At 39.0% G+C, this 23,268-nt stretch overlaps 1 protein-coding gene across 3 annotated transcripts; it reads left to right on the plus strand.

The window, feature by feature from the left end:
• Positions 1-1,262: 1,262 nt before the first annotated feature.
• LOC103710649 (elongation factor Ts, mitochondrial-like) lies at positions 1,263-22,950 on the plus strand. Of its 3 annotated transcripts, none has more exons than XM_008796472.4 (10): positions 1,263-1,395; positions 1,970-2,233; positions 2,319-2,491; positions 5,528-5,617; positions 6,569-6,743; positions 17,848-18,032; positions 19,639-19,764; positions 19,990-20,078; positions 21,462-21,594; positions 22,373-22,950. In XM_008796472.4, the coding sequence occupies exons 2-10, from the start codon at positions 1,990-1,992 to the stop codon at positions 22,376-22,378; spliced, it is 1,221 nt and encodes a 406-aa protein (XP_008794694.2). In that variant the 5' UTR covers positions 1,263-1,395; positions 1,970-1,989; the 3' UTR covers positions 22,379-22,950. The 3 variants fall into 3 exon arrangements, with proteins under 3 accessions (XP_008794694.2, XP_008794696.2, XP_008794695.2); XM_008796474.3 differs by having other exon boundaries at positions 2,330-2,491; XM_008796473.4 differs by lacking the exon at positions 21,462-21,594.
• The last annotated feature ends 318 nt before the right edge of the window (positions 22,951-23,268 follow it).

Consider the following 23,268-nt stretch of genomic DNA (forward strand, 5'->3'; position numbering starts at 1 on the left):
GCCCTTTGGAAGGAAAGGGACACAATCCTTTCCGCTACTCTTCCAATGTAGGACTAAAGTCCCGGGTCCCCTATCCGCCCCCCAACAGGTAGCAATAATGAAATTAGCTTTCTGTTGTATAACTTAATTTCATTTAACAAGTATAATTCATGATTTTTATTGGACTTTTTCATTTTCAAGCTTCAGACAACAAACCTTTACCTTGAATAATTTGTTGAGCATAGAACTTTTAGTTGTTTGCTCTTAACTTTATTGAAATAATTAAGACTCGTGGCACCGCAGATTTATTAACTTCTCAGCAATATCTTATAGTAGTTAAATTATGCAAGCTTTGACCTTGGAGCATAGTGTTACTTAGAGCTCATTCTTTTTTTTTTTTCTTTTTTTTTTTTTGGGGGGGGGGGGGGGGGGGGGGGGGGGGGGAGGGGATTCTTTTACATTTCGACCGAGTAATTTGTGAAAATTTATCCATTTTTTTACATATCGGAAAGTGTTAAAATTTCATTGGAAAATGCTATCAGTAGAAGAATAATTTAGCAATCTTTTTTGTTTTCTTACTGAATCATGAGAACATAGATAAATTGGTCAATGGTAAAGTTGAGTAACTTTTCTATAATATTTTACTCTCAAACAAGTGGCCCTTAAGGTACACCAAGAAGACATAGAACAATATTAAAATAGCAATTTCTCCGGCTTTAAGCTACCGAGTGTTGGATCCAAGACAGTAATGAAACACTTAACTACAACTTATTCTAGAAAGCTAGATATTTTGAAAATGGCTCAAATATATATTTCATTATAAATTTCTCACATTTGCATAAATACACCCTAAGAAAGTGGTCAAATGCTCTTGGGTCAACAAACTATTTTGCATTCTCCCCCCTTAAAAATAATACAAAAAAAGCTATATCATAATTTTCTTGTAAATTGCATACTCTCCCTTGTGGTTGATAATAGGTTTTATTTACTTAATGGGGTGGGTAAGGTATCACCTTGCTTGTGGCAGCATAATCAAAAAAAGAAAATTTGCAGCATGCCCCTTTCAATAGGGCCCGCCAGCTTCTACTTTTAAGAATATTTTATTGGACTTATGACTAGGTTAGATGGTATGATCCCTTGGGAATGAGGTGGGTATAGTGTGAAAAATGTGGCAATTATGTTAATCTCAAAAAAGAAAAATTGTTGGACTTCCTAGTTCCTACGTTAAGAATGAGATATTGGGCTACGCCTTTAATAATCTTTTGGGCTGGGCTGGGCTGGGCTGGACCTTCCAAGGTCAGGCCGACGTTAAGCTAAAACCCTGGCGCCGAAGCCCTCCCTCGCTCCCACCGCCGCGCACGGCGGAGTTTGAGAAGGTCCGTCCCCTTGGATTCGAGATAGCGCCTTTCCTCAGAGGTAGTTCTTGGTCTCCTCCTCGCCTGCTCATCTATTTTTCCTAATTTCCTTACTATTTTTCGTATGTCAATCGGATGATCTCTAGGCTGGTACTCGCTCTTCGCAATGTATTCGTTAAAACCTCCAGCTTTCATTCTTTGGGTTTCATTCCGATCTTGGGTGCTGTCAACGTATTTCTTTCAAAACCGTTGGTTTGAAGCGTTCTTGCATGATTTTTCTGATGCAATTCTTTCTTTCCGTTTATTTTTGTGATTTCTTAAATGATTCTTGGCAACGTTATCCTTTTCATGGATTTGGATGCCCTTATTTTCTTCTTAGTCATGCATTACTTTTTTTTTTTCATCTTAGGTCTTGAGCTTTAACTTTTCTTGTCAAAGCTTTAATTCATTTGTCTGTTTTGATGTTCTCATACATTTCTTTCTTTTTTCAGAAAAAAAATCACGTATTTTCTTCTAAAATTGTTTGATATTATTTTTATAGCGTCGAGTAAATGGGCATATGAAGGAGTGCTATATCTCCTTTCTTTACCATGAATAAAGGTCTAATACGGTGATATTCTTGTTATTTTCATCAGCACGATATTAGAGTTCAAGCATGGCTCTTTCTTGGGCCGCCAAATTATCAAAAGGAATTCTACTCAAGGAACTGGGCATTCATAGGCAGCCCCGATATGGAGAATTTGGCAACCCAAATTCTCTGAGCTTGATGCTTCTAAGAAGTTTTAGCATGGAAGTTTCAGCTTCGGAGCAGATGAATCTTATTAGACAGCTGAGGGAAAGGACGAGCGCACCCATAAAAGATGTCAAAGCTACCCTTGTTGGTTGCAACTGGGATATTGGTGAGCTGTCTTTCACCTTTTAGACTGTGGCTTATGTGCTTGTTTCTTGTGTTGCTGCATGCTGTACATTAATGGATTCATGTAGAGGCTGCACAGAAGGACCTGAGAAAAAGAGGAGTGGTGCTTGCATCAAAGAAGTCATCACGGACTGCTGCTGAGGGTTTACTTGCAGTGGCACAGAATGGCAAAAAGGCTGTTGTAGTTGAACTTAACTGTGAGACAGATTTTGTGGCAAGGAATGAGATATTTCAATTCCTGGTCAGTATCATGCCTCTGTAATTTTATTTTTACCCTAATTGTAATTCAGTTTAGAAAACCTTAAATCGTGCCTCTTCGAGTGACTCATCTTTTTATTCTCTTTCCCCCTGTTCTATTTTTAAAAGTATCCCTTGTACTAGATACATGTCACATTTTATATATTTAAGCTGGAATTTCATACTTACAATATGTGTGGCGGTTCACAAAATTGCTTAGGAATTTAATATCACCATTGACACCCTGCCTCAAAGGTAATTGATGTTAATCTAAAATAATTAGAAATGATATCATAAATATCTGCACTTATCTGTCAATAGCTTTGACCCCGTGGAGATCCCAAAATTTTCCAATTTCAGCTGAAATAAGCGAATTAACTTCTGGACGCGTACATGGTCAGAGAACCATAACCATGATCATGAAGCTTCATCCCAATTATTTGGGCCTACTTTATGAGTCCTCCTCTACCGATTATTTTTCATCATGGATCCCATTTGATGTCACTATAAGCCTTTATTTCTGTCTATCTTCGCTTAGATCTTCCCCTCATCTCCTAAATCTTTTGATAAGGTTTAAAAATTAGAAACAAAGCATCTTCATATTGTTGGTGTCATCCCCATACCATCTAAATTGGTTCTCCATCTTGTTTTTAATTGGCGTGTCAACTCCTTACAATACTCTTTCTTCTACAATTCTTACAGTAAACCATTTCAGCATCTCATTTCTACTATATTTTACTTGTTTTCTTGAATCATCTTTGTTGACCAACACTCTAAGCTATACAATATTGTGGGCCTCATTGTGCTTTTGTAAATTTTTCTCTTAAGTCATCAAGGTATGTGTAAGTCATACAACACGCCAGAACCACTCTCCAATTTACCCATCCAGCCTGATAATATATAGCTACGAAATCTTGCATGCAGTGGTTATGGACTGCTTTGTAGTTAGCAAGACAAGAAATCATCCTACCTCTTTTTTGTGAGAGTGGTAATTTTTCATCTCCCATCATATTCTCTGTCAATCTGAAAGCATTTTTCCACCATATACCTTATCATAAGAAAGCCATTGCCTGTTGTTAACATATGGTAAAGTGCTAACCAATCTCCTTTCCTCACTTGAATTAAATGCTTTCTTTCCCATATCCCAACTTAAACCCTCCCTTAAAATGAGGACTTCATGAGTTGTCAACACAAGGACCCAAAGTCATGTTACTGTTAACATCCTAAGCTTATGAGCTTAGGTGCTTAGCTTGTGCGAAGCAACACACTTTTATATTTTCCATCAACTTCCCCATTTTAGTCCTATAAGTATTTTAGAATATACATGAATATTTATCTAATTATATAGAAAATTGTTGACCTTAATAAGAAAAATGATTACAAACTTACAGCATCTGTCCAAATTATTACAATAAAGCTTGTTGGTCATGGTGATGGTTTCAGAATTTAGGTCTGACCTAAAATCCATCCAAAATTTATATCTGACTAAATATTTTTCAGCTTAGCAATACCAATGAACTTTTTTCATGGGACAATTGAAGTGGAACCTTTTCTTGGTGGAGTTCTTTGGTCGCTCTGCATTAGCTCCAAACATCTAGTATCTAATGCATCTACCTCTTCAAACAGTCCTCACAGATTTCTGGAGGCTACCTGTAAGTACTTACTTGATATTGGTAATTGCAAAGAAGATATTCCAACCCCATCATCTCATTAGACACCATACTAAAAAAGGGCGGCCTAGTGCACGAGGCTCCAGCCTTGCAGGGTCTGAATAGAGTTAGATGTAAGCAGTCTTACCCTAACATGTCGAAAGGTTGTTTCCATGTTTTGAACCCATGACCTCTGGGTCACAATGGAGCAACTTTAATATTGCGTCAAGGCTCACCACTTCATGCCATGCTATCATATAAAATTTGATCATGTAAATATCAACTTGTATTACACATGCCAATATGGATGCACTAGGAAGACTATACTATTGTTTTGGATAACTAGTGTATACTATGTCTATTAAAGTTAGCTGCTTTTAATAAGACTTGCATTTGAGGATTTCTTGAAATGAAATTTTGTCTTTTATTTTTGGTCAATTAAACATTTAAATGGAATATCGCACATAATAGTTAAAGAAATATTTCTGCTTGAGCCTTGAGGGTTTTGAGTGATTTTACCTCAAAAAATCAAATAATGGAAAAAAATTAAGAATTGAAGGCTGTCAACCTTCTGACATATTATAATTTACACTCAGTAAGATTCAATCTTCTGATTGATTGATTAATTGACATTTAATAGTTTCATTTGAATGCAAAATTACAGGTGCTATAAAAGTAGTTTTGGCACTCTTGTCATGTTATGGAATAATTCAGTGGAACAGAGTGCTTGATGTTCTGAATTCTGATGTTCATCTACTTGACACCATGGAGACATAGTGGAACTTGGCATATTGTTTAGCTAATGATCTTTAGTACAGAGCACATGTTCTATAGCATTTTAGTGAACCTAATCCCAATCATATATTTCCTTTTGATACAAAGTACACTTTCAATATAATTATGAACAGTAAGTTAAATTATTGTTGTTTCTGCATTTCTGTCGGCCTTTTTTCTGTTTTCCTTTAATTTCTTTTCTCAAGTTTTACCATGTGATTTTGGGAGCTTTCCAAGTATATTTATTTGTACTGAGACGCACTGAGCACACGGCCTGAATGACATGCCAATCTGTCATGAAAACCTAAGTCCTTCAAAATCATATAAAACTAGCTAGTGAATGTCTGTTTGAATCTATACAGTAACTATGCAAAGCCTCCATGATATTAAGTGTCTATACCGCCAATTAACATTTTCGTTGGATGTTAAATTCCATGTCTTATAAAGATCAGCTGGCAATTTCTGATCGATGTTCTTTAAAATTCAATGGGCCTATCTTACCATTCTACCATGCTTCTATCCACCTTTCTTGTATTGATTTTTTTGTTGAGGCAAAGGAAGGTTTGTTTCTCAACTATTTAGTTTTCTTCAGGCATTACCAACAATCTTCTTTGCAGGCTTCATCTTTGGCAAGGGTAGCCCTATCAGCTGTAAGTCCTGTGCAGCAAATTCAAGAAGCTTTTCCTTTTGGCTCTGAGTACTTGGAGGTACACAAATATAAGTAGGGCTATTTTTGTAATCATGCTTAAATCATGATGCATATTTGACTAAGCAAAGATTTTATTTCTTTACTTCCTGGGCCAGGCAATTATCTTCTCTGTTCCATATCTTTGCTTTTTATTACCTTATGTTACTAGCTATCCTTGTATCTAATATGGAACCTGAATACAACATTGTCTTATCAACCATTGCCTGCATCCAAAGAACTAAATTAGGCACCCCTATCTTTTGCCTCACATTCATTAGGCCATTTTATGCATATTTTATTCTTCCTCATTTATCACATAATTTACCATTCTAGGTAATAAGAAAGCATGCGTGTTGCATGACATGACCAGCATAACCTCCATGAAACAAGACACTGAGTGCATACTTTTACTTTTCTAGCTTTACTTTTCAATTGACTGGTGCACACCAATGTTTTAGCAAACAAATTGTTCTGTATGCATTAAATGATCAGTTTGATCTACGTTGTGAAACTGGATGAGCAATGGTAAGATGTATTGTAGTTGAATGATAAGTAACTACCATGTTCTTTTCTAATTTTAATATAAATATAAATTTTGGTAACTTATCTAGTATTTTAAACTTCTCGAATAACTACAGCAGTACTAACATTGATATATCCATCTATGTACATGTTAACCATGCACATGCAGTGACTAATAGGATACCCAAAAGAAGAATTCCTCATTGCTATTTCTGTTTTCCTTATTTCATTTTCAGATAAAGCTAGGTTCTAGACTTCCATTCGTTTAAGTAATTAACTATGATATAAGGTTCATACTTCATGCTGATTTGCAGATTGGATCTAGTTAAAGTAATTTTGTCAAATAACATGTAATGAAATACCTGAAGCCTTTTTAGCTTTGAACAAATTTAATTGTGAAATCAAATATTATGTTAACATTTTTTAAGACAATCTATTTATTTTGTAGAACATCAAGATTAATTTAGATCATCCAAAAATTTGTGGAGAAACAACAGTGCAAAGTGCAGTTACAGAAGTTGCTGCCATGGTTGGGGAGAATGTAAAGCTCAGAAGAGGGTTTGCATTGTCCACATCCTCTCATGGTGTTATCTCCTCTTACCTTCATACAAGTCCCCAACCAGGTACTTATTCCGAAATGCTTTTCATAGGTCTGGTTTGCTGATGTGGGAATTATTTTTTATTTGGATGGAATTGGCATATGTGTCAAAAGAAAAGCTTTAAGGTCTCTATTTTTGTCACGACCCGGATCCGAATCTGTGACACGGTCGTGCTATTGCCGACTACCGCCTATAATAGCACGAAGCCACATATCAGGATAATAAGGTAGTCAAAATAGTCAACTTTCATTTATAACAGTTCGAGTACAACTTTCAGGGTAACCCAAAATACAAAGCTACTAAAATAGTTTATGTATACAAAATGTTTGTTTTACCCCCAAAATGAACCTGATGCAAGAAGTCTCTTGCTACTAACTCTGATGGTGATCTGACAAAAAAATGTAAATAAACTGATATGAGCAACACAGCTCAGTAAGTAATCATGCATAATCTTACCAGATCAAACATAATGCTAAACATGTTTATGCAGGGTTTGAGAAGCTGACATGTACATCAAATACAATTTTCATATATACAATATACTCAAACTGAGCTGTAAATCAATGCATGTACAATCATGCAATTTCATAAATATGATTATATATCATAAAAATTGTGCCATTATTCTATGATTTGAAATCCATACTCTTACATAGTAGTGTAGCTATGGCCGCTCTCAACTCCCACGGCAAGGATCAGCATGCCAAGTTATTGTTACCCACTGGCGGGGGCCATATGCGCATGCCAAGTAATTATACCCACTGGCAGGGGCCCATGCATAGCATCCGAGAGTTCATAAATCATAACTTTCATAAATCATATTTTATAAGTCATTTGAAAATTGATTAATAGCACCTCAAATCATTAATTTCATGATCATGCTACAAATATCATTTTAATGCATTTATAACACCATATTTCATGGAATACATAATATAACTAAATCATGTTATCTTTGGTAAATCATGCGCACTTACTAGCATATGCTTGATTCTATAATTGAAAGTATAAATAACACTTTATAAATTTTATAAACAAAGTATTTTCATGATTTATAAAACAATAAGATTAGTGCAAGATTACTTACCTTTTTCACAAATCATATACACAATTCAAATTGCATGAATAATACTTGTTTGTGATACATGATCTACAATAAGATTTAAGACAGATTACTTACCTTTTCAATTGGCTTAAAGCTTTCTCCTTTCCTTTGTTAATCAGTTCTTTGATTACCTAATCATGTCAAAGAGAACATTTATTCAATAAGTATACTTATCTATTTATTTTGCAAGCCCTTAGCCTAATTTCATGTAATTTGAGTCACAAGGCTTCCGATCTCAATTTTAGGCTAGTTCCACCTCAGTTTAACCCACCGTTGGACTACTTGAGCTTGGATTAAAATCAAATCAAGCCCACATAGACCAATTTGGTCTTTAATTACAGGATTGGGCCTGGTTCAAGATTAGATCTAGTCCTTTCTGGGTCGAATTGGTCTTCTGATTGGGTCATTGGGCTCAGTCCAAAATCTAATTGGGCCTAAGGGTCAATTTAAATTATTTGGGTTTGAATCAGGGTCGGCCTGCGGTTAATTTGGTCTTTAAGCAGTTGATTTGGGCTTGGATTAGGGTTGGCCCAAGCCTACTGAATCCATTTTAATCCACCATTTTAAATACTTTGGGCTCGGCCCAAGGCCAACCCGAGTCCAATCATTGTACAGTCCAATTTAATTGGATTCAGATCTAATTGAACTTGGACTCAACCCAATTTAAACTTTGTTTGGCTTAATCAATTTAAATATCAATCTGATTGAACCTAATTGGATTTAGATGAGACCCAACCCAAGCTAACCCAAATCAATTTTAATTTCTTTAAATCAGATCGGATTGGTTCGGGTTCGGACTCAACCCGTTAATCCAAACCAAACCCGTTAACCCATTCCTCCTTTTTCTCCTTTCTTTTTTTTTCTTTTCTTTCTTTTCCTTCCCTTTTCTTTCCTTTTCTTTTCTTCCCTGTTTCTTCTCGAACCTTCCTTTCCTTATCTCTTTTCCTTTCTTTTTTTTCTTCTCTTCTCCCTTCTCCTCCCTTTCTTCTTTTCTCCCGATCTCTCTTTTCTTCCCCCTTTCTTCTCCCGCGAAGGGAGGAAGGTGACCTCCGGAGGGGCCGAGCCACGGCCGGCGGCACCTGCGGCCGACGCCCACGACCGAGCCCATGGCGTCCCCGGCCTAGCTCGCGGTCGAAGACGGCGGTTCCTTCGTTCCCACTGCGGTGGGGGAGGAACCCACCACCACGGCCATGGCTGCGGCCGAACTCGCCGCGACCAAGGAAGGTGGCGGCGGAGCTCGCCGTGCCCGAGGGAGGTGAGGAAGGGCCTCCGGCCGTCGACGGCTGCGACCACGACTACGGCCAAGCTCACCACGCCGGATCCGCGGCCGAGAACACTGATAGGCTCTTCCCTCTTCCTTCTTCCTTTCTATCTTCCCGTTATCAAAAGGTAAAGGAACAGGGTTAGGGTCTACCTTGCTCCGGAGATGCACTGCAATGGTCCTGCTCCGACGCCTCTACTCCGACTTCTCTGGTTCAAGGGTTCAATTTCCTGAGGAAGAAGGAGATCAATAACGACTATACATAGGGCTCTTAAGCGGTGGTAACCGCTTTAGGTAGGCAGCTATGGCTCCCTTCCACCCGGCTGCTGGATCTTTCCGAAGTAGGAGGTGGCGGCACCGCTTCCGCGGTCGGGCACCTGTCGTCCCGTCCGCCTGGCAGCTGGATCAGCCACCTTCTTCTCCAAAGCAGGAGGTGGTGGCTGTCCGGCTGGGCTGCCGACATGGGTAGGAAGGCCCATCTGGCAGCCCAGACCCAATTATCACATTCTTCCCTCCTAAAAAAAAATTTCGTCCTCGAAATTTACATCCCTTAGTTCTCGAAGAGTTGCGGATGCTTCCCGCGCATTTCTTTCTCGAGCTCCCAAGTTGCCTCCCTCTCTGAGTGATTGCTCCACTGAACTTTCACGTATGGGATGGTGCGCCTCCGAAGAACCTGCTCCTTTCGATCAACTATGCATAGAGGGATTTCTTCATAAGTTAGATTTTCATTTATCTGTAGAGGCTCGTATCGCACCACATGACGAGGATCAGAAATGTATTTTCGTAGGAGGGAAACATTGAAGACATTGTGTACACCAGACAATTTTGGAGGTAGAGCCAATCTGTAAGCAACCTTGCCTACTTTGTTCAGAATTTCAAATGGGCTAATGTGACGAGGACTCAATTTGTCATGTCTTCCAAATCTCATGACACCCTTTGAAGGAGAAATCTTTAAGCATACATAGTCACCTTCTGCAAAACCCAATCTTCTGTCTGCCCAACTTTTCTGTCTGTCCTGAGCTGCCTTAAGTTTTTGCCTAATCAATAACATCTTATCTCTGGCACTTTGAACCAACTCAGGACCCAGTAATTTCCGTTCCCCGACATCGTCCCAATGTAGAGGAGACCGGCATTTTCTCCCATACAGAGCTTCGTATGGAGCCATCTGAATGCTGGAATGGTAACTGTTGTTGTAAGCAAACTCCACTAAGGATATGTGATCATCCCAGCAGCCTCCCAAGTCGACAATGCAGGCCCTCAGCATATCCTCCAAAGTTTGGATCGTCCTCTCAGACTGACCATCAGTCTGAGGGTGATAAGCTGTACTGAGCCTTAGATCGGTGCCCATGGTATTCTGAAAGCTTTTCCAAAATCTAGATACAAAGCGGGGGTCGCGATCAGATACAATGCTCACCGGCACTCCATGCAGACGTACTATATCATTAATATATCTCTGAGCCAGTCTGTCCAGTGGAGTACCAACTCTATAGGGTAGAAAGTGAGCTAATTTTGTGAGGCGATCCACAATCACCCATACTGCATCATTCTTCCTTACTGTTTTCGGAAGTCCGGCGACAAAGTCCATGGTAATGTGTTCCCACTTCCATTCTGGAATTTCTAGTGGTTTCAACAAACCAACAGGTCTTTGATGTTCTGCTTTCACCTGCTGACAGGTCAGACACCGGGCCACAAAATTAGCTATCTCCCTCTTCATACAATTCCATCAGAAATGTTTTCGTAAATTTCTATACATTTTGGTGCTTCCAGGGTGAACAGAGAAACGAGACCGGTGAGCTTCCTCTAAGATTTCTTCTTTTAGATCAATATCAGCTGGAACGCATAGTCGACTGCCAAACCTCAGGGTACCGTCGGGGTGGATTTGGAATTCGGGTCGCAACCCTTTCTCCACCTCATCTTTGAGTTGACCTAGCTGTGTGTCTGACCGCTGAGCAATCTTTATTCTTCCAATCAGTGTTAGTTGCACCCTCAAATTGGCCAGTAGACTTCCGGCACTTTGTGTAACCACCTCAATCTGCATTCGATCAAGGTCCTTCTGAATCTGTGATTGAGTGGTGAGTAATGCGATGGGACCCACTGCTGACTTTCTGCTCAGTGCATCGGCTACCTCATTAGCCTTTCCTGGGTGATACTTGATGTTGAGGTCATAATTTTTTAATAGTTCCAGCCATCTTCTTTGCCTCATATTCAGCTCTTTCTGTATGAATATATACTTTAGACTCTTGAGGTCTGTATACACTTCACAGTGCTCGCCATAAAGATAGTGCCTCCAAATCTTCAGGGCAAAGACTACTGCCGCTAACTCCAGGTCATGAGTTGGATAGTTCTGCTCATAGGGCTTTAGTTGCCTGGAGGCATAGGCTATCACTTTGTCATTTTGCATTAGTACACAACCTAGCCCATTCTTGGAAGCATCACTATAAATAGTGTAATCCCCAATATTAGAAGGCAAGGTCAGGACTGGAGCAGATACCAATCTTTGTTTCAACTCCTGGATGCTTTTCTCATAATTATCGTCCCAAATAAATCGGGCTCGTTTCTGAGTCAAACGAGTCAAAGGGGTGGCGATCCGGGAGAATCCTTTCCAAATGTTCGGTAATATTCAGCCAGACCTAAGAAGCTTCTGATCTCTATGACGTTGGTGGGACGAGGCCAATCTACAATTGCTTCTATCTTTTTGGGGTCCACTGATATTCCATTTTTAGTGATTACATGTTCGAGGAATGCCACACTATTCAGCCAGAATTCACATTTGCTTAGCTTGGCATACAACCTCTTCTCCTGGAGAGTCTGTAGTACTGCCCTCAAGTGGTCTGCATGCTCCTCTTTGCTCCTTGAGTAAATCAGTATATCATCAATGAAAACTATCGCAAACTGATCTAAATACTGCTTGAAGACTCTGTTCATCAAGTCCATGAAAGCAGTTGGAGCGTTGGTTAGTCCAAAGGCATAACCAGAAATTCATAGTGCCCGTACCTAGTTCGAAATGCAGTCTTTGGCACGTCATCAACTTTTATTTTCAACTGATGGTAACCGGACCGCAGATCTATCTTGGAGAAGACTTGAGCACCTTGCAGCTGATCAAATAAATCATCAATCCGGGGCAGTGGGTACCTGTTCTTTACAGTTATCTTGTTTAATTGCCGGTAATCGATGCACAGCCGCATACTCCCATCTTTCTTTTTCACAAATAAGACAGGAGCTCCCTATGGAGACACACTGGGCTGGATAAACTTTATGTCCAGGAGTTCCTGTAGCTGGAACTTTAATTTCCTTAGCTCTGCAGGGGCCATTCGGTAAGGAGCTTTGGAGATAGGTCCTACTCCTGGCATGAGATCAATAGTGAATTCGACCTCTCGATCTGGGGGTAGTCCCGATAATTCATCTGGAAAAGCATCTGGGTATCTTCCAGTTTGGTCTCCTGTTGGGTATTAATCACACAAGCTAGATAAACCTCACACCCCTTTCTCAATGCCTTCTCGACACTCAAGGCAGAAATAAAAGGTAATGATGAATTACATTGCAAGGGTGTGTCGCCTTGGAAAAAGAAATCTGGCTCTTCAGGTATCTGAAATACTACCCACTTTCTATAGCAGTCAATATGGGCATGGTACTGAGACATCCAATCCATCCCCAAAATGATATCAAAATCTTGCATGTCAAGTTGGATGAGATCTATCACTAACTCTCTTACTCCTATTTGAATTATGCAGTTCTTGAACACAGTGTCAACTACTACTATTTTTTGAAGGGGTGTAGCAACATGCAGTGGTTCTTCTAATTTCTCAGGCATGCAGTGCAAAAGTCTAGAAAATCTGATAGAAATAAAGGAATATGTAGAATCGGAATCGAACAAGATGGAGGCGTTAACTTAGTTGACCGGTAATATACTTGTCACCACTCGGTCGCTTGCACTGGCGTCCTGTCGAGTCAGTGCAAAAAGTCGGGCATTACCCCTTTGCCTTTGATCCATAGGTACAGGAGGTCGGGACTCGATCTTCTTCTGGTTCGGGCAGTTACGTGTCATATGTCCAGTTTGCCCACAGTTGAAACATGCTCCCGATTTCTTTTGACAGGACCCACCATGGGGTTTGCCATAGAAGGTACAGACCCCAAACCTCTTTTTCTGGATCGGAGCACCCTTAAAGTGTCTTAGCCTACTGCCCTGACTCCTAGCTGGCCTGGTCTCTTTACTCCTTTCTCTTTCTGACCTTTTCAGCTCAGCTTCTACTTTCAGAGCTCGGTCTAGAACATCCCGGTAGCTCGTAAAGAGATAAGAGGATAATCGAGATCTGATCCCGCATCTCAGTCCTTGCTCTAGCCGGTTAACCTTGCTATTTTCGTCCTCCATGAACTGAGGACAAAACCGGCCCAGCTTGTTGAATTTGTTGGCATACTCCAGGACTGACATATGTTCCGACTGTGTTAGGGACAAAAATTCATTCTGCTTGGACAGCCTGACTGAGTTTGGAAAGTACTGATCATAAAACATTCTTTTAAAATCCTTCCATGTCAACTGGTCGACTTTGGATGCTGCCTTCATAACCGTCCACCAGAACTCAGCATTCCCCTTCATCATGGGGATGGCCAACCTAACTTTAACTTCTTCGGGAAGCTGGAGTGCATTGTACATTTTCTCAATTTTCCGAATCCAAGCTTCTGCCGCTACCGGTCCGCTCCATCAAACATAGGTGGGTTCAGTTTTCGGAACTCCTGATAATATGAATCTGTCGGCGGTATAGGTTGAGAGGTAGTCTGTATCTGCTGCTGCTGCTGAAGGAGCTGTGCCACTACTTGACATACACCAGCAAGATTTGTCTGGATGGCTACGGCATTTGGAACTGGCTCAGCTGGCGTATTGGTAGCTCCACGAAATGATACTCTTCCTCCTTTTCTTTTATATGTTGCCAGTACTTCATTTTCGTTGTCGCTAATGGTTACCTAGCAATTAACATTATTAAGGTAAGACTAAAGTAAATCACTTTCTTCAACTAACATATTATGACAATTTTAATGTATTTTGACAATCTTAACTACCCGTTTTCCTCCTGTTTTTAAGGTTTTAATCTTGCTTTAAACCTAGCGCTCTGATGCCACCAAATGTCACGACCCAGATCCGAATCTGTGACACGGCCGTGCTATTGCCGACTACCGCCCACAATAGCACGAAGCCACATATCAGGATAATAAGGTAGTCAAAATAGTCAACTTTCATTTATAACAGTCCGAGTACAACTTTCAGGATAACCCAAAATACAGAGCTACTAAAATAGTTTATGTACACAAAATGTTTGTTTTACCTCCAAACTGAACCTGATGCAAGAAGTCTCTTGCTGCTAACTCTGATGGTGATTTGACAAAAAAATGTAAATAAACTGATATGGGCTACACGGCTCAGTAAGTAATCATGCATAATCTTACCAGATCAAACATAATGCTAAACATGTTTATGCAGGGTTTGAGAAGCTGACATGTACATCAAATACAATTTTCATATATACAATATATTCAAACTGAGCTGTAAATCAATACATGTACAATCATGCAATTTCATAAATATGAGTATATATCATAAAAATTGTGCCATCATTCTATGATTTGAAATCCATACTCTCAGATAGTAGTGTAGCTATGGCCGCTCTTAACTCCCACGGCAAGGATCAGTATGCCAAGTTATTGTTACCCACTGGTGGGGGCCCATGTTGCTCAGTTATTCTTACCCACTGGCGGGGGCCATATGCGCATGCCAAGTTATTATACCCACTGGCGGAGGCCCATGCATAGCATCCGAGAGTTCATAAATCATAACTTTCATAAATCATATTTTATAAGTCATTTGAAAATTGATTAATGGCACCTCAAATCATTAATTTCATGATCATGCTACAAATATCATTTTAATGCATTTATAACACCATATTTCATGGAATACATAATATAACTGAATCATGTTATCTTTGGTAAATCATGCACACTTACTAGCATATGCTTGATTCTATAATTGAAAGTATAAATAACACTTTATAAATTTTATAAACAAAGTATTTTCATGATTTATAAAACAATAAGATTAGTGCAAGATTACTTACCTTTTTCACAAATCATATATACAATTCAAATTACATGAATAATACTTGTTTGTGATACATGATCTACAATAAGATTTAAGACAGATTACTTATCTTTTCGATTGGCTTAAAGCTTTCTCCTTTCCTTTGTTAATCAGTTCTTTGATTACCTAATCATGTCAAAGAGAACATTTATTTAGTAAGTATACTTATCTATTTATTTTGCAAGCCCTTAGCCTAATTTCATGTAATTGAGTCACGAGGCTTCCGATCTCAATTTTAGGCTAGTTCCACCTCAGTTTAACCCACTGTTGGACTACTTGAGCTTGGATTAAAATCAAATCAAGCCCACATAGATCAATTTGGTCTTTAATTATAGGATTGGGCCTGGTTCAAGATTAGGTCTAGTCCTTTCTGGGTCGAATTGGTCTTCTGATTGGGTCATTGGGCTCAGTCCAAAATCTAATTGGGCCTAAGGGTCAATTTAAATTATTTGGGCTTGAATCAGGGTTGGCCTGCGGTTAATTTGGTCTTTAAACAGTTGATTTGGGCTTGGATTAGGGTTGGCCCAAGCCTACTGAATCCATTTTAATCCACCATTTTAAATACTTTGGGCTCGGCCCAAGGCTAGCCTAAGTCCAATCATTGCACAGTCCAATTTAATTGGATTCAGATCTAATTGAACTTGGACTCAACCCAATTTAAACTTTGTTTGGCTTAATCAATTTAAATTTCAATCTGATTGAACCTAATTGGATTTAGATGAGACCCAACCCGAGCTAACCCAAATCAATTTTAATTTCATTAAATCGGATTGGATTGGTTCGGGTTCGGACTCAACCCATTAATCCAAACCAAACCCATTAACCCATTCCTTCTTTTTCTCCTTCCTTTTTTTTTCTTTTCTTTCTTTTTCCTTCCTTTTTCTTTCCTTTTCTTTTCTTCGCGGTTTCTTCCCGAACCTTCCTTCTCTCTTTTCCTTTCTTTTTTTTCTTCTCTTCTCCCTTCTCCTCCCATTCTTCTTTTCTCCCGATCCCTCTTTTCTTCCCCCTTTCTTCTCCCGCGAAAGGAGGAAGGTGACCTCCGGAGGGGCTGAGCCACGGCCGGCGGCACCTACAGCCGAGCCCATGGCGTCCCCGGCTGAGATCGCGGTCGAAGCCGGCAGTTCCTTCGTTCCCACTTCAGTGGAAGAGGAACCCACCACCGCGGCCATGGCTGCGGCCGAACTCGCCGCGACCAAGGAAGGTGGCGGCCGAGCTCGCTGTGCCCAAGGGAGGGGAGGAAGGGCCTCCGGCCGTCGACGGCTACGACCACGACTGCAGCCAAGCTCACCACGCCGGATCCGCGGCCGAGAACATCGGTAGGCTCTTCCCTCTTCCTTCTCCCTTTCTTTCTTCCCGTTATCAAAAGGTAAAGGAACAGGGTTAGGGTCTACCTTGCTTCGGAGATGCACTGCAATGGCCCTGCTCCGACACCTCTACTCCGACTTCTCTGGTTCAAGGGTTCAATTTCCTGAGGAAGAAGGAGATCAATAATGGCTATACATAGGGCTCTTAAGCGGAGGTAACCACTTCAGGTAGGCAGCTATGGCTCCCTTCCGCCCGGCAGCTGGATCTCCCCGAAGTAGGAGGTGGCGGCACCGCTTCCGCGGTCGGGCACCTGTCGTCTCGTCCGCCTGGCAGCTGGATCGGCCACCTTCTTCTCCGAAGTAGGAGGTGGTGGCTGTCCGGCTGGGCTGCCGACATGGGTAGGAAGGCCCATCTGGCAGCCCAGGCCCAGTTATCACAATTTTAGTTGAAAATTGCATTATATTGGGAATCCGTTGTCCACTATCTGCCCTGCGAATTTTCAAATATGGAGACAGTTCTTAGGCTCAATATCATATTGTGGGACTTATTCAGTAGTGAGAATTTTTCAACATTTTAGTACCCTTTTGTCTGAAGTTGCATTGTGTTTGAGATTGTTAGCAAAATCAAATTTATGGGTTAAGAAGGCAAATTTTTGCCCTGAGTCTCTGAGTTATGTAGGTTCTGGTGCACAGATGTAACATTTGTTGGCAATGTCTTCTGTTCAGGTTTAAAAATAATGTGTTTGGTCAAAAGGGCGATGGCAAGTCATGTGCGATACATATTTATCTAAAGGGCATCAGTTATGCTTATGCACACAATTTTCACTAGTGCTGTCACCTCAAGTGCTGAAGGTGAAATGGGATGGAAGTTTGTTAAAACCGGATGATCTTACTGCAGGTCTTACAATTTGACACCTATATTTTTAAAAAAGTAGTAGCAGTATTGGGAGCTTATACAAAAATATGAGGTGATCAAAGGAACAAATAATTTTCCATTTTCTGTTTAAAGTGGTTCAGGAAATAGGAGTAGAACAGCTATTAGAAAATAAGTTCAGTGTCATACTTCCGAATCCCAAATGAAGCATTTGATCGTTTAACCTTGGAAACAGGACGTAGAGAATGCTTGTCTGCTGATTAATCTAATATGCCTGTGTGTTACCTTTTGTTCTTCTCTTCTTGATATTGGTCTTTATGTCTCACAAATTTCTGATTTATTCTTTGGTGAGTTGTGCTTTATAATATATTTGAATTCTCATACAGCTTGGAAGGTGCGTTAAATTTGATTAAAGAAAAGATGTCATTGATACAGTAATTTGTTCTCATTCCAGGACTGGGCCGTATTGCTGGATTGCTTACTTTAGAGGTTGAAGATGAAAATGCTTCATTGGATGCTCTTCAGCGCATTGGTTCATCACTGGCGATGCACATAGTGGCATCAAAGCCCTTGTTTTTATCAAAGGAACTTGTTTCTTCTGAAGCAATAGAAAGTGAGCGTGACATACTAAAATCTCAGGTAATTCATAGCCAGGCATTTCTTTTTTGCCTTTATATTTATGTTAAAGGAAACTTGTGCACTTAGGACCTTTCCTCCATGGATATGGTTCTTGATTGCAAATTCTACTTATCGAAAATTTGAAGCAAGATTATAGGAACTGCTGCCTATGGAATAACTAAACGTTCTTTTATGTTCCATATTTATCTTCTTCTTTCCTTGAACCTGAAGTTGAATTTAATTATCTCTGAGGCTACTAATCATCTAAACTAAATTTAGTAAAAACTGCTGTAGAAATTAAAGAAAGGTTCTAGATTTCTCCAAATTGATAGGGCTGAAACAGAATTGGTGTTAAAAGGGGTAAGAATTCTGTCTCCTCCAATTTGAAAGTTCCATGCATTATGTCATGACCTATATTTGACCCATTTTGTTTCCATTAAATCAATGGTCTTCCATTAGCTCAATTTTTAGCCATATGTTAACCCTTTCTGGATTTTTCTTTTTCGATTGCTTCTTCAAACTTCTACATAATTACCACATATTAAAATAAGGTTGTTTGCCTTGAGATGTTGATTTTAAAACCCAAGGACATTAAAATAGAAAGGTTTCTAAGGTGGTCAAACCTTGTTCAACTGTTGATTCTTCTGAGTCAATTGGGTAATAAATTTTCGGAAATAGTCAAAATTCCTGTATAATTGATATTGTGAATAAATAATAGACTACTAGTGAAAAATAATAGACTGCTAGTGGAAAATAATAGATCATTTGAGAATGTTAAAATTTTAAAAGATGATCAAAAGAGATAATTTGATAGAATATGCATATTCTATGTTCTTATATCTTGCATCTTGCTCTCTGACTCAGAAACACACACTTATGGCTAGGTATATAATTTCTTTTTTACACCAAGGATGCATTTGGTTGCACGTCAGACTGGTCATGTGGATGAGCAGATTTTGTTTTATTTTCAAACTATCTAGCTTTCTAATTTTTTGCAAATTATAAAAAGGTAACTATCACAAGATGTCTTGAATCTGGAGTTTGACATGACCTTCAAAGTTTGCATGTGAAATTTGGATGAGCGTGGGCCTAATATATGCAGTCACAGCTTGTGCATATTCAATGGGTCAAGTAGGGATTCTTACTTAATAGGACAAGTTTTCTCTTGATTGCATAAATCTTACTGGGAATGTTAGAAAATTAATAATGACTCTTATATGGAGAAGGCTGTATATATGGTTCTGATTTTAGTTGTATCTGTGCTTCTAGTTTGGATTCTTGTAAGTAGCACCTACGGCTTTTCAAAAATGAGGAACCTTTTTGTGTTTTTCATCATTATCCATAATAATAGTCGAAAGGTCGTCTCCCATCTATTCAGGGTCATATTTACTTATCTTGTGTTACTGCTAAACCCATTCCTAGGCATTATATGTTGTCTGGTATTAGCACCACTTATCATGGGAAAAATTTATGCATCCGTTATCATGAAGCAGCAGTATTATGATCACCTTCTAGTAGAACATGAGCAAGATTTTCCCCTATCGGGTGGTCCAGCAGGTGGTTAACTGTGTATATTGTTATCTGCTCTAAAGTTTTGTGCTCCCTCTTTTTTAACTCTCTGTATCAGGCGGAAAGTTCAGGGAAGTCTCAGATGGCCATTGAAAAGATGGTGGAAGGCCGTATGAGGAAATACTTTGAAGAAGTGGTGTTATTGGAGCAGAAGTTTGTTATGAATGACAGTGTTAATGTCAAGGTTTGTCTGATGCCTTATCTTCAGTGGTTGTGTTTTGTATATTTATTATTTCATATTGTTAGGTTGGACCCCAACCACAATCAGCTGTTTACTCTTGATCTACCTAAAGCTATCATTTTTAGTTCATTTTCCCATTCTTGGACCCTGATTGAAGTCAGAGTTCATTATGCTACGTGCAAATTCTATTTCGGGCATGAATATTTGATGGCTGCGATATTCCTGCAGTCACTGCTGAATGATTTATCAAAAGAAGTGGGCTCATCTGTAAAGATTGGCAATTTCCTCAGAATGGAAGTTGGAGAAGGAATTCAGAGGTAAATATCATATTGAATTGGATCATGACATTTTAAATTAACAATTGCAATAGACTGATTACTGATGATTATTACTATGATACAGCTGAAAACTATCTGATTTTTCATTAAGCATCCCCATTCCCCAGCTTTGTCTTTAAAGTTACTTTTTCCACCACCGTCATCCAAATATTCATTCTAGGAAATGGAACATGGTAGGATGTATAGCACGCTAACAGATATGACAAGATTAAACCACAAAATAGAAATGAGATGTGAATATCTTGTAAAGGCTTTATCCCTTTCATAACAATTTTCACCAGCTATGTCAAGTGCTTTATAGTTGTCCCCTCTTCTCTATTCATTCAATTTAAAAGCGCCACACCTTGCCTGTATCCCAGTAACCAAATCGTCTTAATTGATTCTACTGAATATGATCCTTGGGTGGTGACTCCTAATGTTCTAATTATGTACTAAAAACTGTTCTAGTGTGAACTATACTAACATTGTGATCTTTACAATCCTCTTACACCCCATTGCTCATATGAAACAGGAGGAAAAGAAGTGGGAAACAAAAGTGCGGCCATTTTCATTTTTATTAACTCTTTTCTGTAATTTCTGAAAGCATGAGAAAAGCGCATGAAACAAAGAAACTTAATCAGTAGGTGATGCCTTGCTTGGTCTTAAGTAGAGAAATTCTGCTGTCGTCCTTGATTGGTACTCCGAAAATCAATACCGAAGTACCTATTGGCCGCAGCATAGCTGTACATATTAGCTAAAGAAATGAAAATATGGCCATTCCAAACATAAATTTGAAGGAGAAGTTGAATTAAAATTTGTAAGAAGCTCAAAGTATCTGGAACCAGAAATCTATGAAATATATCAAGAAATTTCAAGCTCTACATTTAAAAACCTAAACTTATCTCTCTAACCTCAGGTTCTATATAAGTCATGCCCAACTCTTCTCTCTTCTGCACTGCGATAATGAAAAGCCTCAAGGAAAAGCATGACAAACATAAAATAAATTCAGAATGCATATTCTATTGTTGTTCCGATATGCTAATAAATCTTGATGTTTCCCTTGATGATACCTCTCCGAATATCATTTCAATAGAATATGAATTGGGGAGGGACAAAAATATGTGAATTTGTAAATCTGAACTTGCCTGAAGCTGCTTCTTTTCCTCTTCTTTCAATGATTAATGAAACAGCTCTGTGGAAAATTTTGGACGGGCTTTGTTCCTGTTTAGATATTATGCTTAAAAATTAGATCATCAAGATTCTTGTGGCTCTTTCTTAGAAGATAAATATGCATCCTACTGATCCCATGACAATACTTTTTCTGTATCACTACGGCATCAGGTGCCATTGATGTTCATGAGATATGATTTAGATTCTTAGCAGATATATAACACATTGGTCCCCCATATTTGTCCACAAGTTGAAGCATAGTTTTTATTGCAATGAGGTTGCTGGTGCTGTCCAGAATTTGAAGCTTGAGTTGCATTCAGTTGATGAAGTTAGGTTTGAATTGCAGGTCTGCTTATACTTTTTTTTTTTTTGCTATCTGATTTTTATTTCATCATGAAACTCTTTTTCACCATGCTGTGGATATTTGATGTTTGGTAATTTATGTTCTTTTTAAAGTAGTAGAGACAAGGGCATCATTACATTTAATTCCTCATCAGCAGATATGACATGTTCTACCCTTGTAATTCTACTAACACACAGTTTAAAAAAGATTCTTTACAAGCACATGTTTGATTCGTTACTCTAGCATTCCAAATGTTTGATTTAAGGGCAGGTAGGTCTTTTTATTCTTCCTTCTTTCTGTTTCAGCTTGATGCTACTCTAGTTTAGGGCTGGGAATGGGCATAATGTTTCGATAAGAAACTAAGATATTGATGGTTGGGCTCCATCGGATTGTGTTCAGAAAAAGTGCAATGGGAATATGCACCTACCTCTTAGTTATCGATTGGTATTGCATCTTGGTATAAAATATTGGAATATGAAGAATGATGGCCCCTTTTCATCATTAGAGCTCTCTCTCTCTCTCTCTCTCTCTCTCTCTCTCTCTCTCTCTCTCTTGTTGAAAAAAGAATATTATAGCGATGCCAACTCCTATTTTTTCTTATGCCAGTTGTAAAATGGCATTCGAGTATTCATTTTATGCATATCAGGGCACTTGAAAGCAGAAATGCTGTGTTATTTTTTGTATTCTGGTGCAGTTGGACTTTCATTCTTCGATTGGTAAATGTTAGGCACATAAAACTCCTGAATATATTTTATCACTAAAGATGTCGCACCACATTCAGGCTTGAAGCTGCGTAGGCCTCTGATGCTGTGGCTCGAGCTGCATAATATCCTATCAAGATCTTGATGAGCATCATACCACAAGGAAACATTGTGATCTGAACTTCCCCATGTCGGCGGAACTAAGAAGTCTCCTTCATGTGTGTAAGATTAGAATAAATTTTCCCATCTGGTTGTTTCTAAGCTATTCATGTAAGTTTGTGTTTGTTTTTTATTTGATCACTGATATCACTTAAGATAGAGTAATTGCATCAAATTTACTATTGGATGCTTTTTTTCTTTATTGAATAGTGACTAATGAATTTCTGACTGACACATTTTTGTAATGTAAGCATGGCATGCTAGCAATAGAATGTGATCGCGCCTTTGTAGCTGGCAAGTTGGCTCTGCATCATTCTTCGGGCATGCAGCCATGATTCTTTTGCAGGATAATCAGTTGAGGCTCGGTATCATGTTCGGTAACAAGAGCCTAGAAAGGTGCATGCATTTGTTAAGCTTCCATGGTAATAACTTTATTGTTTTAAACGATACAAGATTTAGCTTTATCCATTAATATCTTGCACGGTATGGTTGTCTCTCACTGTTGGCTAGACTTTGTGGTACATTCTGGATTACAAGCCACACCATTATTGATGACGTGGAATAATTTTTTCAAAAAAAAAAAAAGGCTTGGGGCTTTTTATGGGCTTGTATCTTTAGTTCAGTTTTTTAATATATTCAGGTTATATTCAGGTTGCAGCGAAAGACTTAAAAATGTGTGCAGATGAAGAGACGTCAAAGGAGAAGGATATTGTAGGGCAAAATGTATATCTTAGAAAAAGGGTAATAAGGAGGAGCATAGAACATGAGTAACCTTATGACGACTTAATAAGTTTGGTAAGCTTGCTAGCCCTAACTG

Source organism: Phoenix dactylifera, chromosome 1 (assembly GCF_009389715.1).
Source record: "Phoenix dactylifera cultivar Barhee BC4 chromosome 1, palm_55x_up_171113_PBpolish2nd_filt_p, whole genome shotgun sequence".
Taxonomy (NCBI): domain Eukaryota; kingdom Viridiplantae; phylum Streptophyta; class Magnoliopsida; order Arecales; family Arecaceae; genus Phoenix; species Phoenix dactylifera.